At 41.9% G+C, this 17,782-nt stretch overlaps 1 protein-coding gene across 2 annotated transcripts; it reads left to right on the top strand.

The window, feature by feature from the left end:
- Positions 1–947: 947 nt before the first annotated feature.
- Positions 948–17,455, top strand: pih1d1 (PIH1 domain containing 1). Of its 2 annotated transcripts, none has more exons than XM_021624446.2 (11): positions 948–1,249; positions 2,999–3,082; positions 7,812–7,872; positions 9,282–9,470; positions 15,330–15,391; positions 15,479–15,560; positions 15,739–15,835; positions 16,069–16,101; positions 16,232–16,310; positions 17,089–17,232; positions 17,356–17,455. In XM_021624446.2, the coding sequence occupies exons 2-11, from the start codon at positions 3,002–3,004 to the stop codon at positions 17,389–17,391; spliced, it is 864 nt and encodes a 287-aa protein (XP_021480121.1). In that variant the 5' UTR covers positions 948–1,249; positions 2,999–3,001; the 3' UTR covers positions 17,392–17,455. The 2 variants fall into 2 exon arrangements, with proteins under 2 accessions (XP_021480121.1, XP_021480120.1); XM_021624445.2 differs by having other exon boundaries at positions 985–1,249; positions 2,994–3,082.
- Positions 17,456–17,782: the final 327 nt, after the last annotated feature.

The following is a 17,782-nucleotide window of genomic DNA, read 5'->3' as shown; positions in this document are numbered from 1 at the left end:
TGGGGGTGCTTTTCTGCAGGAGGGACTGGTGCACTTCACAAAAGAGATGGCATCATGAGGGAGGAAGATTGTGTGGATATATTGAAGCAACATCTCAAGACATCAGTCGGCAAGTTAAAGCTTGGTTGAAAATGGGTCTTCCAAATGGACAATGACCCCAAGCATACTTCCAAAGTTGTGGCAAAATGGCTTAAGAACAACAAAGTCAAGATATTGGAGTGGCCATCACAAAGCCCTGACCTCAATCCTATAGAGAATTTGTGGGCAGAACTGAAAAAGCGTGTGCGAGCAAGGAGGCCTACAAACCTGACTCAGTTACACCAGCTCTGTCAGGAGGAATGGGCCAAAATTCATCCAACTTATTGTGGGAAGCTCATGGAAGGCTTCCCAAAACATTTGTCCCAAGTTCAACAATTTAAAGGCAATGCTACCAAATTCTAATTGAGTGTATGTAAACTTCTGACCCACTGGGAATGTTATGAAAGAAATAAAAGCTGAAATAAATCATTATCTACTACTATTCTGACATTTCACATTCTTAAAATAAAGTGGTGATCCTAAGTGACCCAAAACAGGGAAGAATTTTTACTAAGATTAAAAGTCAGGAATTGTGAAAAACTGAGTTTGGCTAAGGTGTATGTAAACTTCTGACTTCAACTGTATATGGAATTTACAAAACATTAAGGGCCAGCTTCCCAGACATAGATTAAGCCTAGTCCTAGACTAAAAAGCATTTTAATGGGGAATACTAGGCTTAATTTGTGTCCAGCCCTAAAACAATGTTATGTGAATGGGTGGGTAGTAGTTGCAGGATCTATATAGAGGGACAGAAGATTAATGGTGGGGCACGGCCAGTTGAATATGCCCTTAAATGTGATAGGAAAGCATCCAACAGGAAAGTGTAATTATTGCCAGGAAAGAGAGACCGTGGAGCATGTATTGCTACAGTGTGGGCAGTATCAGAGGGAAAGAGAGAGAGTCTGAAATCTAGTATGAGGGAGAAGGGGATACAGGAAATTAGTTTAGCCAATATTGAGGAGAACGTCATTAGATATATTCAACAATATTTTATATTTTTTTAAGAGCAACGGGGCTGACGGGTAGGATTTAGTTTGTCCCTGTCTCTGGCCCACACTCCAGTACAGTAGGTGGCGGTAATGCACCATAACGTTGGATGCCAACCGCCAATAAACCCCACCGAAGAAGAAGTTGTAGCTAGCTGGTGAAATCAAGCAGGACGTGAAATAAGGTACGTGTTATCCTAATTGAAAGCGAAATAACCCGAATGCATTTCTTAGTGTTCACCCACATGTGTATATGCTGACGTTTAAATACTTGTTGTTCGACAGCTATTACATAGCTAGCTAATGCTAGCTGGGCTAGCTAGCTAGCGTACATTGCTAACTTGTCCCTAGCAACGCTCTCCTGTGGTCCTCATTTATAACGGTTGCGTAAATGTTACAGTAATCTGCTCGCGCAATTTCTGAAAAGACTGTGCACGCACACAAATATTTGAGCAACAAGGCCCGAGTGGGTGTGGTATATGGCCAATATACCACTGCCAAGGAATGTTCATAACCACAACGCAACGCGGAGTGCCTGGACACAGCTCTTAGCCCAGGTATATTTGCAATGTACCACAAACCCCAGAGGTTCCTTATTGCTGTTATAAACTGGTTACCAACGTAATTAGAGCAGTTTTATAATACCTGTGGTATACCACGGCTGTCAGCCAATCAGCATTCAGGGCTCGAACCACCCAGTTTATAATGAGAACTTATAGACGTGATAGTGATGTTGTGTTTCCATAAGTGGCTGAATTGGTCTAATTCATGTATGGTAAAGCTTCAGACTCTTCCAATTCAAATGAACTCATGACAAAAACTTTTTGAGCTTAGGAGTCTAAGGTGACAAACCGCCCACCCGGTTTCGATTGGGTCATTTATAATTCAAAACAATGCATTCTGAATCATAAACTGGGTGGTTCGAGCCCTGAATGCTGATTGGCTAAAAGCTGTGGTATATCATACTGGGTATGACAAAACATGTATTTTTTCTTCTCTACAGTAATTACATTTGTAACCAGTTTATAACAGCAATAACGCACCTCAGGTGTTTGTGGTTTATTGCCAATGTGACCTTATTGCTTAATTATAAACGGAGTGGTTCGAGCTCTGAGTGCTGATTGGCTGAAAGCTGTGGTATATCAGACCGTATACCATAGGTATGACAAAACATTTGTAATTACGTCGGTAACCCGAGTGGCACAGCGGTCTAAGGCACTGCATCTCAGTGCAAGAGGCGTCACTACAGTCCCTGGTTCGATTACAGGCTGTATCACATCCGAACACAAGCCTAAGATCACCATTCGACAATGACAAGTGTTGGCTGGAGTGTTGTAAAGCTCGCCGCCATTGGACTCTGGAGCAGTGGAATCGCGTTACCTGGATTGATGAATCACGCTTCACCATCTGCCAGTCCGACGGACGACTCTGGGTTTGGCAGGTGCCAGGAGAACGCTACCTGCCCCAATGCATAGTGCGAACTGTAAAGTTTGGTGGAGGAGGAATAATGGTCTGGGGCTGTTTTTCATGGTTCGGGCTAGGTCCCTTAGTTCCAGTGAACGCTATATACAGGTTATATACAAGGAGTACCGGTTCTGGGTCAGTGTAATGGGGTACGAGGTAGTTGGGGATTGAGGTAATAAGTGCTTGTAGTTTTGGTAAGGTGATTAATTGAAGTACAATGTACATGTAGGTAGGGGGTGACGAGCAGAACGTCCGGGTAGCCGTTTAATTAACTTTTTTTTGGGGGGGGGGGGCTGTTCAGGAGCCTTTTGGTCCCAGACTTGGCGTTCCAGTACTGCTTACAATGCGATAGCAGAGAGTACATATAATGCCATATCTTCTAGCATCAGTGTTTGGACCTAAGATGTAGCCTTTGGGATCTGGTGAAGATTCTTCCAGATTAATCTCTTGCTCTTTCTTTTGTAGAACAGAAGATGGAGGCAGATTCGTCTCTCCTGAGCTCGGAAATGGAACTGCAGCAGCAAGAGGAGCTCTACCAACAGCTTTTAATACAGGTTTGGATGATTGTGTTAAAATAAATTTGAAGTGTGCACTTTATTAAAGATGAACACCATTGACATCCAATTGCTGCCAAGTGGGCATACACATTGGGTATGCCCATTTGACTCTGGCCTACAGTGCCTTCAGAAAGTATTCTCACCCCTTGACTTTTTCCACATTTTGTTGTTACAAAATAGGACTAAAAATGTTTAATTGTAATTTTTTTTGTCAACGATCTACACAAAATACTCTGTCAAAGTGGAAGCAAATGTCAAACATTTACAGTGGGGCAAAAAAAGTATTTAGTCAGCCACCAATTGTGCAAGTTCTCCCACTTAAAAAGATGAGAGGACTGTAATTTTCATCATAGACTATGAGAGAGAAAAATCCAGAAAATCACATTGTAGGATTTTTAATGAATTTATTTGCAAATTATGGTGGAAAATAAGTATTTGGTCACCTACAAACAAGCAAGATTTCTGGCTCTCACAGACCTGTAACTTATTCTTTAAGAGGCTCCTATGTCCTCCACTCGTTACCTGTATTAATGGCACCTGTTTGAACTTGTTATCAGTGAAAAACACACCTGTCCACAATCTTAAACAGTCACACTCCAAACTCCACTAGGGCCAAGACCAAAGAGCTGTCAAAGGACACCAGAAACAAAATTGTAGACCTGCACCAGGCTGGGAAGTCTGAATCTGCAATAGGTAAGCAGCTTGGTTTGAAGAAACATTGGGAGCAATTATTAGGAAATGGAAGACATACAAGACCACTGATAATCTCCTTCGATCTGGGGCTCCATGCAAGATCTCACCCCGTGGGGTCAAAATGATCACAAGAACGGTGAGCAAAAATCCCAGAACCACATGGGGGGATCTAGTGAATGACCTGCAGAGAGCAGGGACCAAAGTAACAAAGCCTACCATCAGTAACACACTACGCCGCCAGGGACTCAAAACCTGCAGTGCCAGACGTGTCCCCCTGCTTAAGCCAGTACATGTCCAGGCCCGTCTGAAGTTTGCTAGAGAGCATTTGGATGATCCAGAAGAAGATTGGGAGAATGTCATATGGTCAGATGAAGCCAAAATATAACTTTTTGATAAAAACTCAACTTGTGTTTGGAGGACAAAGAATGCTGAGTTGCATCCAAAGAACACCATACCTACTGTGAAGCATGGGGGTGGAAACATCATGCTTTGGGCCTGTTTTTCTGCAAAGGGACCAGGACGACTGATCCATGTAAAGGAAAGAATGAATGGGGCCATGTATCGTGAGATTTTGAGTGAAAACCTCCTTCCATCAGCAAGGGCATTGAAGATGAAACGTGGCTGGGTCTTTCAGCATGACAATGATCCCAAACACACCGCACGGGCAACGAAGGAGTGGCATCGTAAGAAGCATTTCAAGGTCCTGGAGTGGCCTAGCCAGTCTCCAGATCTCAACCCCATAGAAAATCTTTGGAGGGAGTTGAAAGTCCGTGTTGCCCAGCAACAGCCCCAAAACATCACTGCTCTAGAGGAGATCTGCATGGAGGAATGGGCCAAAATACCAGCAACAGTGTGTGGAAACCTTGTGAAGACCTACAGACAACGTTTGACCTCTGTCATTGCTAACAAAGGGTATATAACAAAGTATTGAGATAAACTTTTGTTATTGACCAAATACTTATTTTCCACCATAATTTGCAAATAAATTCATAAAAAATTCTACAATGTGATTTTCTGGATTTTTTCAAATCATTTTGTCTGTCATAGTTGAAGTGTACCTATGATGAACATTTACAGGCCTCTCTCATTTTTAAGTGGGAGAAATTGCACAATTGGTGGCTGGCTAAATACTTTTTTTGCCCCACTGTATTTAAAACATATATATATATATATATTATATATAGTTGAAGTCGGAAGTTTATGTGCACGTATGTTGGCGTCATTAAAACTCGTTTTTCAACCACTCCACAAATTTCTTGTTAAAGTAACAAACTATAGTTTTGGCAAGTCAGTTAGGACATCTACATTGTGCATGACACAAGTACTTTTTCCAACAATTGTTAACAGACAGATTATTTCACTTTCAATTCCAGTGGGTCAGAAGTTTACATACACTAAGTTGACTGTGCCTTTAAACAGCTTGGAAAATTCCAGGAAATTATATCATGGCTTTAGAAGCTTCTGATAGGCAAATTGACATAATTTGAGTCAATTGGAGGTGTACCTGTGGATGTATTTCAAGGCCTACCTTCAAACTCAGTGCCTCTTTGCTTGACATCATGGGAAAATCAAAAGAAATCAGCCAAGACCTCAGAAAACAAATTGTAGACCTCCACAAGTCTGGTTCATCCTTGGGAGCAATTTCCAAACGCCTGAAGGTACCACGTTTGTCTGTACAAACAATAGTACACAAGTATAAACGCCATGAGACCACGCAGCCGTCATACCGCTCAGGAAGGAGACCCGTTCTGTCTCCTAGAGATGAACGTACTTTGGTGCGAAAAGTGCAAATCAATCCCAGAACAACAGCAAAGGACCTTGTGAAAATGCTGGAGGAAACCGGTTCAAAAGTATCTATATCCACAGTAAAATGAGTCCTATATCGACATAACCTGAAAGGCCGTTCAGCAAGGTCACAAATGGGTCTTCCAAATGGACAATGACCACAAGCATACTTCCAAAATTGTGCCAAAATGGCTTAATGACAACAAAGTCCTGACCTCAATCCTATAGAATATTTGTTGGTTAGAAATGAAAAAGCGTGTGCGAGCAAAGAAGTCTACAAACCTGACTCAGTTACTCCAGCTCTTTCAGGAGGAATTGGCCAAAATTCACCCAACTTATTGTGGAAAGCTTGTGGAAGGCTTCACAAAATGTTTGACCCAAGTTGAACAATTTAAAGTCAATGCTACCAAATACTAATTGAGTGTGTGTAAACTTCTAACCCACTGGGAATGTGATTAAATAAATAAAAGCTGAAATAAATAATTCTCTCAACTATTATTCTGACATTTCATATTTTTTAAATAAAGTGGTGATCCTAACTGACCTAAGACAGGGAATTTTTACTATAATTAAATGTCAGAAATTGTGAAAAATGTAGTTTAAATGTATTTGGCTAAGGTGTATGTAAACGTCTGAGTTCAACTGTAAATATTCAACCCTCTGTGTCAATACACGTTTGAATCACCTTCAGCAGCGATTACAGCATTGAGTCTTTCTGGGTAAGTCTTTTAAGAGCGACGCACACCCTGATTGTACAATATTTGCACATTAGTCTGAAAAAATTCTTCAAGCTCTGTGAAGTTGGTTGTTGATCATTGCTAGACAGCCATTTACGTCTTTCCATAAATTTAACTAACCAGGCCACTCGGGAACATCCAATGTCATCTTGGTAAGCAACTCCAGTGTATATTTGTCCTTGTGGTTTTGGTTATTTTAATAAAATAAAAAAATAAAAAATTGTCCTGCTGAAAGGTGAATCCTGTTGCAAAGCAGACTGAAGGTTTTCCTCTAGGATTTAGCCTGTGCTTAGCTCTTTTCCGTTTCTTTTTATCGTAAAAAAAACCCCAATCTTCCTTGCCAATGACAAGCATACCCATAACACATTTTTATTCTGTACAGGCTTTCTTCTTTTCATTGTCATTTAGGTTAGTATTGTGGAGTAACTACAACGTTGTAGATCCATCCCCAGTTGTCTCCTATCACAGCCATTCAATTGTGTAACTGTTTTAAAGTCACCATTGACCTCATGGTGAAATCCCTGAGTGGTTTCCTTCCTCTCCGGCAACTGAGTTAGAAAGGATGCCTGTATCTTTGTAGTGACTGAGTGTAGTGATACACCATCCAAAGTGTAATTAATAACTTCACGATGCTCAAAGGAATATTCAATGTATTCTCTTTTTTTCTTGTTTTTACCCATCTCCCAATAGGTGCTCTTCTTTGCTAGGCTTTGGATTGAATCTCTGTTTGAAATGCACTGCTCAACTGAGGGACCTTACAGATAATTGTGTGTGGGGTACAGAGATGAGGTAGTCATGTTAAACACTATTATTGCACTTATTTAGGCTTGCCATAACAAAGGGATTGAATACTTATTGACTCAAGACATTTTAGCTTTTGATTAATAAAAAATTTGGAAAAAGTCAAGGGATGTGAATACTTTCTGATGGCACTGTATATATTGCTATTTATGATGTTGTTTTGACAGCTTCTATCAAGATTATAACTTTGGCTTTGGCTCTCAATGAAGCTGGATATGAGGGCCTAGGTTAAATGCATTTGTGGCCATTTTAATTGTTCTTCAACCATGAGCGTAGTAAGGATGAAGATTTTGTAATTAAGCTGTAGCTCTTGAAATGAGAAAAACATAATTTTGTAGTTTTAGCATCATACACATATCCCTGGCACATAATCCTGGTCCCAATCCAATTTTCAGTTCAAAAGTCAACTGTGTGAACATCTATCCCTGCATGCATCTATCCATCCTCAACCTTAAGCCCTGATCAAACCTACAGTGTCATTGCGCAAAAAATGGTGCATCTGGATATGTGTGCAAGAAAATATTAATATTCCTCTTCTGATACCATTTCTGCCAAGCAATCTGCACGAATTTGATGCAAATCCAAAGTATGCACCTGACTGCAACTGCCTCTGCAACGCAAAGCTAAGAGCTGAGAATGTGCCTGGCATTGAATCAATTTCCTTCTCTCTTTTTCTCTCTCGCTCATCTTACTCTCTCTCTCTCTTTTAGACAATGGGAAAAATGCAAAGTGAAAATCCTCGTGATTCTAGAGTCATCCGGCCACAGCCTGGTCAGTCTCCCTTTGGCACGCACACACATACAGTGCCTTGCGAAAGTATTCGGCCCCCTTGAACTTTGCGACCTTTTGCCACATTTCAGGCTTCAAACATAAAGATATAAAACAGTTTTCAGTTATTTCCACAGATTCTCGATTAGATTTTGGTCTGGACTTTGACTTGGCCATTCTAACACCTGGATATGTTTATTTTTGAACCATTCCATTGTAGATTTTGCTTTATGTTTTGGATCATTGTCTTGTTGGAAGACAAATCTCCGTCCCAGTCTCAGGTCTTTTGCAGACTCCATCAGGTTTTCTTCCAGAATGGTCCTGTATTTGGCTCCATCCATCTTCCCATCAATTTTAACCATCTTCCCTGTCCCTGCTGAATAAAAGCAGGCCCAAACCATGATGCTGCCACCACCATGTTTGACAGTGGGGATGGTGTGTTCAGCTGTGTTGCTTTTACGCCAAACATAACGTTTTGCATTGTTGCCAAAAAGTTCAATTTTGGTTTCATCTGACCGAGCACCTTCTTCCACATGTTTGGTGTGTCTCCCAGGTGGCTTGTGGCAAACTTTAAACAACACTTTTTATGGATATCTTTAAGAAATGGCTTTCTTCTTGCCACTCTTCCATAAAGGCCAGATTTGTGCAATATACGACTGATTGTTGTCCTATGGACAGAGTCTCCCACCTCAGCTGTAGATCTCTGCAGTTCATCCAGAGTGATCATGGGCCTCTTGGCTGCATCTCTGATCAGTCTTCTCCTTGTATGAGCTGAAAGTTTAGAGGGACGGCCAGGTCTTGGTAGATTTGCAGTGGTCTGATACTCCTTCCATTTTAATATTATCCCTATCACAGTGCTCCTTGGGATGTTTAAAGCTTGGGAAATATTTTTGTATCCAAATCCGGCTTTAAACTTCTTCACAACAGTATCTCGGACCTGCCTGGTGTGTTCCTTGTTCTTCATGATGCTCTCTGCGCTTTTGACGGACCTCTGAGACTATCACAGTGCAGGTGCATTTATACGGAGACTTGATTACACACAGGTGGATTGTATTTATCATCATTAGTCATTTAGGTCAACATTGGATCATTCAGAGATCCTCACTGAACTTCTGGAGAGAGTTTGCTGCACTGAAAGTAAAGGGGCTGAATAATTTTGCACACCCAATTTTTCAGTTTTTGATTTATTAAAAAAGTTTGAAATATCCAATAAATGTCGTTCCACTTCATGATTGTGTCCCACTTGTTGTTGATTCTTCACAAAAAAATACAGTTTTATATCTTTATGTTTGAAGCCTGAAATGTGGCAAAAGGTCGCAAAGTTCAAGTGGGCCGAATACTTTCGCAAGGCACTGTACACACATACACACACACACGCATAAACAACAGCTGTGTGTTTGTTGAATCCGTAGGTCTGTGTGTGAAGACTTTCACCCTGCCTGATAAACGGAAGGTATTTGTCAACATCTGCCAGTCTGCTGCCGTCCCGCCCCCGCCCCCCCTCTCCAGGGAGGCACTAGTGGAGCTCCTAGAATCAGAAGACCCCACAGGATACAGAGTGCCCATGAGCATCGGAGAGGCCCACACAGAGGTGGACAACAGTGAGTGAATGGCTACTTTCTGAGGATGTCTTGACTTGACAGTTAATGCAGTTTTTCTATTCTGATCATGGAGTGCATCTACACCTACATTTACAGTACATTTGTCTACCTGGTCCACATTGTGTCTGGATTCACTTTTCCCGTGCTATGTTCAAATGCCAGTATGCATTCTGCAAACGATGGAATAGGCAAAAATCGCTAATAACACAACAATTTTGATAGCATTAGCTAATGGAGCTAGCCAGCTAACCTCTGTAGCTAGCCTGCTAGCTAGCAAAGCTAAAGGGATTGCAAAAGGGATAGCATAACTGTAGCCAGAGACGGTGGTGGAAGTAGGGGTGCGGGGGGTGCAGATATTTCTGTAAATCTCTTGGATTTAAGAATGGACTGGTGTGAGGAATATGGTGGAAACCATCTCCAGCCATGCTTACTTTTCAAAGCAAGAGAGGGAGCGAAGGAGTGCACACTTCTGGCGAACAGTAGAGAATTGGAACGCAGCCATGTATCCCAATATTCCTCTCCTTGTTTGATACTCTTCTTCAACCCGCTTCACTTATCCCTGAAGTGTGTACTTGTACCGGAGCAGTTCTTGTAAACCATTCGTTTTTTCACCCCCCCCCCCCAAACCTTTACCCTAAATCGGGGGTGTTCAGTCGGCTACACTTTGTACAGTATAGCAAAATAAATGCTGCGGTAGCTGTTTTCAAAGTTTTTCTGTCATTTTGTTTCATAGTTGGTAGATAATCACACAAGAACTAAGAATCCTACAATATATCCCACTGCAGCAACACACTACCTGGCAGGGGAGCTGTGTGCACCGTGATTGAGGTGCTGAAGATACATTTTTAGAAGCGCTGTGCACAGGCATAAAAGTTGGCCTAATTTACTTGAAAGTCTACTAAAGTGAGACTTTGTCCAATAATACACTGCTCCAAAAAATAAAGGGAACACTTAAACAACACAATGTAACTCCAAGTCAATCACACTTCTTTGAAATCAAACTGTCCACTTAGGAAGCAACACTGATTGACAATAAATTTCACATGCTGTTGTGCAAATGGAATAGACAACAGGTGGAAATTATAGGCAATTAGCAAGACACCCCCAATAAAGGAGTGGTTCTGCAGGTGGTGACAACAGACCACTTCTCAGTTCCTATGCTTCCTGGCTGATGTTTTGATCACTTTTGAATGCTGGCGGTGCTTTCACTTTAGTGGTAGCATGAGACGGAGTCTACAACCCACACAAGTGGCTCAGGTAGTGCAGCTCATCCAGGATGGCACATCAATGCGAGCTGTGGCAAGAAGGTTTGCTGTGTCTGTCAGCGTAGTGTCCAGAGCATGGAGGCGCTACCAGGAGACAGGCCAGTACATCAGGAGACGTGGAGGAGGTCTTAGGAGGGCAACAACCCAGCAGCAGGAGCGCTACCTCCGCCTTTGTTTAAGGAGGAGCAGGAGGAGCACTGCCAGAGCCCTGCAAAATGACCTCCAGCAGGCCACAAATGTGCATGTGTCTGCTCAACCGGTCAGAAACAGACTCCATGAGGGTGGTATGAGGGCCCAACGTCCACAGGACGTTTGCCATTTGCCAAAGAACACCAAGATTGGCAAATTCGCCACTGGCGCCCTGTGTTCTTCACAGATGAAGGCAGGTTCACACTGAGCATATGTGACAGACGTGACAGAGTCTGGAGACGCCGTGGAGAACGTTCTGCTGCCTGCAACATCCTCCAGCATGACCGGTTTGGCGGTGGGTCAGTCATGGTGTGGGGTGGCATTTCTTTGGGGGGCCGCACAGCCCTCCATGTGCTCGCCAGAGGTAGCCTGACTGCCATTAGGTACCGAGATGAGATCCTCAGACCCCTTGTGAGACCATATGCTGGTGCGGTTGGCCCTGGGTTCCTCCTAATGCAAGACAATGCTAGACCTCATGTGGCTGGAGTGTGTCAGCAGTTCCTGCAAGAGGAAGGCATTGATGCTATGGACTGGCCCGCCCGTTCCCCAGACCTGAATCCAATTGAGCACATCTGGGACATCATATCTCGCTCCATCCACCACAGACTGTCCAGGAGTTGGCGGATGCTTTATTCCAGGTCTGGGAGGAGATCCCTCAGGAGACCATCCGCCACCTCATCAGGAGCATGCCCAGGCGTTGTAGGGAGGTCATACAGGCACGTGGAGGCCACACACACTACTGAGCCTTTTGACTTGTTTTAAGGACATTACATCAAAGTTGGATCAGCCTGTAGTTTTCCACTTTAATTTTGAGTGTGACTCCAAATCCAGACCTCCATGGGTTGATAAATTTGATTTCCATTGATCATTTTTGTGTGATTTTGTTGTCAGCACATTCAACTATGTAAAGAAAAAAGTATTTAATAAGAATATTTCCTTAATTCAGCTCTAGGATGTGTTATTTTAGTGTTCCCTTTATTTTTTTGAGCAGTGTACATTACTTAGGTTGTTTTCCAAGTTATGAATTTACTTAAACTGTTACTAGTCAGAATCTCACAGGCATACTTTCACTGATGACTCGATTGCCCCTCATTGCCACGGTAACCTTCTGCCCTTAAAAGGGCAGCTGAAATTGTTTGCCTCATCGGGTCACAAAAATGTTAATAAATTGAGCAATATACCACTTTTAACTAGTAACACATTTATTGTTTTAGAAACGTTACAAAACATGTACTTTTTTTTATGTCAAATATTTTGGCTAGTAAAAAATCTGTGGCCGGTGGACCAAAAAGTTAGTTTCAGGCTCTGAACTGAGTTATTGCGGATCAAAGGCTGTGCGTGATTTCATGGTGCACGTAAGAACTTTTGCATGTAAATTATCATGTACCTAATAAAAAATCCAAGTTAAATCGGTTTCCATCGCGTTTTCAACTCTACTGATGGTTTTGTCACAAAAACTGTTGCGTTATATACACCGTTATGCCCATTCTGGTCCTTCCATGAGTAGTCAACCTACATGATGAGATTATTATGGATAAGAGTGAGACATTTTTTTGTCAAATGGCAGCCAAGCATCAATCATCATGTCACCAGAGTAAGACCTCTCTATATTTATTATAACCTATTTAATGTGTAGCATAATAAACTGCATGTTTTCCTGAGTCGTAGTGGGAGGACCACACAACATATCATCACGTTACTTCCAAGCATCAAGCAACAATTAGGCCTACTATCATAGGTCCTACTGGTCTTTTGGTATGTCAAAATGGCCTAGGCGTGTCTCTCCATTTGCGCTCTCCAAACTCCCACCAGTGGAGAGCGCTTGTTCTCTTGTTGAAATGTTCGGTGGTGGAAAAAGTACCCGTTTGTTATACATATTCAAACCCCTTGACTTATTCCACATTTTCTTGTGATACATCCTGAATTCAAAATGGATTAAATAGATGTATCTCACCCATCTACACATAATACCCCATAATGACAAAGTGAAAGCATGTTTTTCTTTGTTGCTAATTTATTGAAAAGGAAATGTGAAAATATCTAATTTACATTAATATTCACACCCTTTTGCTATTATACTCCAAATTGAGCTCCGGTGCAAACCATTTCCTTTGATCGTCCTTGATATCACTACAACTTGATTGGAGTCCGCTTGTGGCCAATTCAATTGTTTGGACATGATTTATAAAAATACTAAAGTCTATATAAGGTCCCACAGTTGACAGTGCATGTCAGAACAGAAACTATACTATGAAGTTCAAGGAACTGTCTGGAGAGCACTGAGAGAGATTTGTGATGAGGCATATATCTGGGGAATGGTATAAAACTATTTATAGTTTTATACCATTCCAGTGGGAAATTGAAAAACAGTGGGAAATTGAAAAAATATGGAACTACCTATAGCTGGCCGTATGACCAAACTGAGCAACCGGGCAAGAAGGATCTTGGTCAGGGAGGTGAACAAGAACCCAATGACCACTCCTACAGAGCTACAGAGTTCCTTGGCTGAGATGGGAGAACCTGCCAAAAGGGCAGCAGTCTCTACAGCACTTCACCAATTTGGCATTTTTGGGAAAGTGACCAGACAGAAGCCACTCCAGAGAAAAAGGCACGTGACAGCACGCCTGGAGTTTGCAAAAAGGCACATGAAAGACTCAGAGCGTAAGGCATAAGATTGTGGTCGGATGAGACAAATTGAACATTTTGTCTTGAATGCACAGCTCATCACCCGTCTAACACCATCCCTACCGTGAAGCATGGTGGTGGCAGCATCATTCTATGGGATGCTTTTCAGCGGCAGGGACTGGGAGACTGGTAAGGATAGAGGGAACAATGAATGGAGCCAAATACAGGCAAATCCTTGATGGGGACTTGCTTCATAGTGCAAACAACCTTTGACTGGGGCCTACACACAATGCCATATAATGTCAAAGTAGAATTATGTTCTTACAAATTAATTAAAAATGGAAAGCTGAAATATATTGAGTCAATAAGTATTCAACACCTTTGTTAAGGCATTCCTAAATAAGTTCAGTAGTAAAAATGTCCTTAACAAGTCACATAATAAGTTACATGGACTCACACTGCGTGCAATAGTGTTTAACATGATTTTTTGAATGACTGCCTCATCTCTGTACCACACACAGAATTATATGTAAGGTTCCCAATGGTAACTTTTTTTTAAACAGTTAGAGTTTATTGGCGGTGATGGGGGAAAACTGAGGATGGATCAACAACATCATAGTTATTCCACAATAACAATCTAAATGACAGTGAACAGAAGGAAGCCTGTACAGAATAAAAATATTCCAAAACATGCATCCTGTTTGCAATAATGCACTAATGTGAAACTGGAAAAAAATGTAGCAAAGAAATGTACTTTATATCCTGAATGCAAAGTGTTATGTTGGGGCAAATCCAACAAAACACATCAATGAGTACCACTCTTCATATTTTCAAGCATGGTGGTGGCTGCATCATGTTATGGGTATGCTTGTCATCGGCAAGGAATTGGGTTGTTTTTGGCCTAATTAACGTTTTGAATTAAATCGTCTTGAAAATCTATAGCAAGACTTGAAAATGACTGTCTAGCAATGATCAACAACCAATTTAACAAAGCTTGAAGAATTTAAAAAATAATAATATTGTATTGCAAATATTGTATAATCCAGGTGTGCAAAGCTCTTAGCGACAGAAAGACTCAAAGCTGTAATCGCTGCCAAAGGTGATTGATTGTAACATGTATTGACTTGGGGGTTGACTACTTATGTAATCAAGATAGATATATATCTATTTTTGTGTGTGTACATCGTTGACAAAAATTACAGTTAAATCCATTTTAATCCCACCTTGTAACACAACAAAATGTAGAAAAAGGCAAGGGGTGTGAATCATTTCTGAAGGCACTGTACCTGTTTGAGCTCCTGTCAGACAGATTCGATTTGGTTTCTCAAGGGGAGGCTGTGCAGTCTTGCCCTCTACCTGTGTCCGTTCAGATAGGACAGGTCACACCCTGATACAGAAGCAATCTTTTTTGACCGTGTATATTTGGTCAATCGAGTTGTATATTTTGTATGATATGGCGTTTTTACCATTGGATCACCAAGACCTGTAAATAATATACACTCTGAGCACGTCAACCTGTCTTCTGCTGATTTCATTCCCCTACCAACGCTCCAAGGTCCCTATTTTACAATTACATAGGCTAATCAAAGATTTTCAGTCATTGCATGTATAGATCATTTATTTGCTTGACTGACTTGTGACTTGACTAACTCATAGAATGCATGACTTGGGCTTGACTCGAGAGATTACATGTTCTACTTGGGACTCGACTTGAGACTCGGATCTCAAGACTTGCTTGTGACTCGAGAAATAGTGACTTGGTTCTGTCCTGTGCCCACAGACTCCCAAGGCTGCACAGCCTACGACGTGGTCATCAGTGAAGCGTTCTTCCAGAAATGCCAGGTGTGTGTGTGTGTGTGTGTGTGTGTGTGTGTGTGTGTGTGTTTGTTTGCAGGGGTGTGTGTGTAACTTCTGTCTGTGTGTTTGTAGAAGGATCCTCTATTCCAGCAGTTTCTGATCGCTGTGTCATTGGAGGGGCTGGAGAACAAATACAACCTGGAGCTCAGCCGAGGTATGTATGCCTGTATCTTCAGTGTGCGTGTAAGATTCAATATGGATTTGTTTTTTTGTTTTGTGTGTGTGAGTGAGTGAGCATTAATCAGACCCATGGTCTGTGTGTTCTACTCCAGATGAGGTAATATCCATCTGTTTCACCTTACATCCTGTGTTTTTCTCTCTTTCCCTCCCAGACTGGAAGGTTCTGAAGAACAGGAAGTTTCTGGGCTCTGTGAACGAACAAAATATCCGCACTAAGAGCAAACCTGTGATTCAGGAAATAGAACCCAAGTATGTTTTTGCTTGCTCTTTCTTTCTTTCTTTCTCTTTCTTTTTTTGTACTCTCACACACCACACAACTCACATCTGTTATCATTAATTCACCACTAGAGGATGGTGCAAAGTTAACTACAGTCTGTATGTGGAGGAGTTCAATCTCCTCTCTCTCTCTCTCTCTCTCTCTCTCTCTCTTTCTCTCTTTCTTTCTTTCTTTCTTTCTTTCTTTCTTTTCCCCCCACACACAGGGATACTCGCACAGCGCCAGAACCAGCCAAACGGTAGGTCTGTCTGAGTTGTCCGCTGTGGATTTGATTGTCACATACCAAACTGGACCATATGAATTTTCTCACTCTCTTGCGCTAACCCACCTCTCTCTCCCTCTCGTCTCTTCTTTCCATCCATCTCCAGGCCAGAGTTCTGTCTGCTGGTGGAGCCCCCTGTAGGTGATCCAGAGTTTCTGATAGCAGAGATACAGCTGCCTGGAGTGGTGAGAGACAAGCCCAGTCCTAAACACATCTCTCTCTCCCTATACTCTGTGTTTAACTTCTTCCCCTATAGCAGGGGTGTCAGTCATTTGGCCCCAGGGGCTGCATTCGGAGGGCCGCACTAAAAATCGGTTATTTCTTCAGTCAAAACTTGCAACGAATAGTCTTCTATCCATTGTTTTTTGGGAGTTTTCAATGCTCTCTGACTATTTAGTGATTTATTAGCGAGCTGGACACAGTCGAGAAACTGTATGAATGTAGGTCCATTATTTAGTCATTTTAAAGTATATTGAGTTTGTTTTTTATTTAACCCGGGGGCTGGATTATACCCCCTCGCAAGCCATATTTTATCATGATAATTTATACAGTTTCGACACCCCCTGCCCTATAGACTAGGTCCTAAACCCATTCCTTCACCACTTATACTCAAACGGTTTCCTCACCCGTAGATCTATAATCTATATACTATTGTAAACCCTTCATCTTAATTTCATATTCTCAACGTGTTAAACCGCTTCCTCACTCCCTCCCTATACTCTATGCCAGTGTTCTTCTTAGCTGGTCCTGGGGACCCACCGGATGTGCTGGGTTTTGTTCCAGCCCTGCACGAACACACCTTTTTAAAAGAATTATCCAATCAACATACGTGGCAGTGATTTTAATAGGACCCATAGTTATTTTTTTTACTGGTCAACTTTGGGTGCTTATTATGACATTAATATGTAAGCCAGCAACGTTTCCCTTGTCCTCTCTCCTTCACTCCCTCCCTTCTCTTTCCAGGCCTCCTCTCTCTCCCTCGTTCTGGACCTTGGGGAGGACAGGCTTGTCCTGAATGCCCGGCCCTCCCTCTTTCATCTGGACTGTTTCATTCCCTTCTTCATTGACCAGGAGAGCAGCGTAGCACAGTACAACACCAACACACAGGTACACACACACACACACACATTCTAAAACACAGTACAACTATTCACTGACACACGGTGTCTGATATTGACACTCTTTGTTCTCCTCTCTCGCTCTCTCCGCCTCTCCTTTCTCTCTCCACAGATTCTCACGGTGACAATGCCAGTGGTGTCTTCATGAAGAAGCTGAATGTCAGATATCTGTCCATCTTTGTTGTATATCAAAATAAAACTGTTATTTTTAATCACCGTCTGTGAGCGCTTATGTTCACATCACTTCAGTTCGTCTTTGATAAATGAAGAGTTATCACACGAAACATTAGCCATGCATTCTCATTATCACACCAGTCATATTTAGCCATAACAATCCTTCAAACACTCTTGCAGTTAGTCAACATGTATCCCAACAATACCCCATTCAACCGTCTCTTTAGTATGGGTTTTACTCTTTTTTTACTACTTGTTTCCGGGAGTCCCTCTATGAACGGAAGACCCTATTCGTGGAAAGGGATGGAAGAAAATACTCATCCCACCTATTTCTGGCCATTTATTTCTGGCCCTGGAATGCCCCT

The sequence above is a fragment of the Oncorhynchus mykiss genome, chromosome 12, assembly GCF_013265735.2.
Source record: "Oncorhynchus mykiss isolate Arlee chromosome 12, USDA_OmykA_1.1, whole genome shotgun sequence".
In the NCBI taxonomy this organism is placed as follows: domain Eukaryota; kingdom Metazoa; phylum Chordata; class Actinopteri; order Salmoniformes; family Salmonidae; genus Oncorhynchus; species Oncorhynchus mykiss.
This window is presented reverse-complemented; position numbering and strand designations above follow the sequence as displayed.

Coding starts and splice junctions, on each gene's coding strand:
- pih1d1 (XM_021624446.2), top strand. CDS start 3,002: ATGGAGGCAGATTCGTCTCTCCTGAGCTCGGAAATGGAACTGCAGCAG. Junction 3,083..7,811: donor ACCAACAGCTTTTAATACAG/GTTTGGATGATT, acceptor TCTCTCTTTTAG/ACAATGGGAAAAATGCAAAG. Junction 16,102..16,231: donor GCGCCAGAACCAGCCAAACG/GTAGGTCTGTCT, acceptor ATCCATCTCCAG/GCCAGAGTTCTGTCTGCTGG.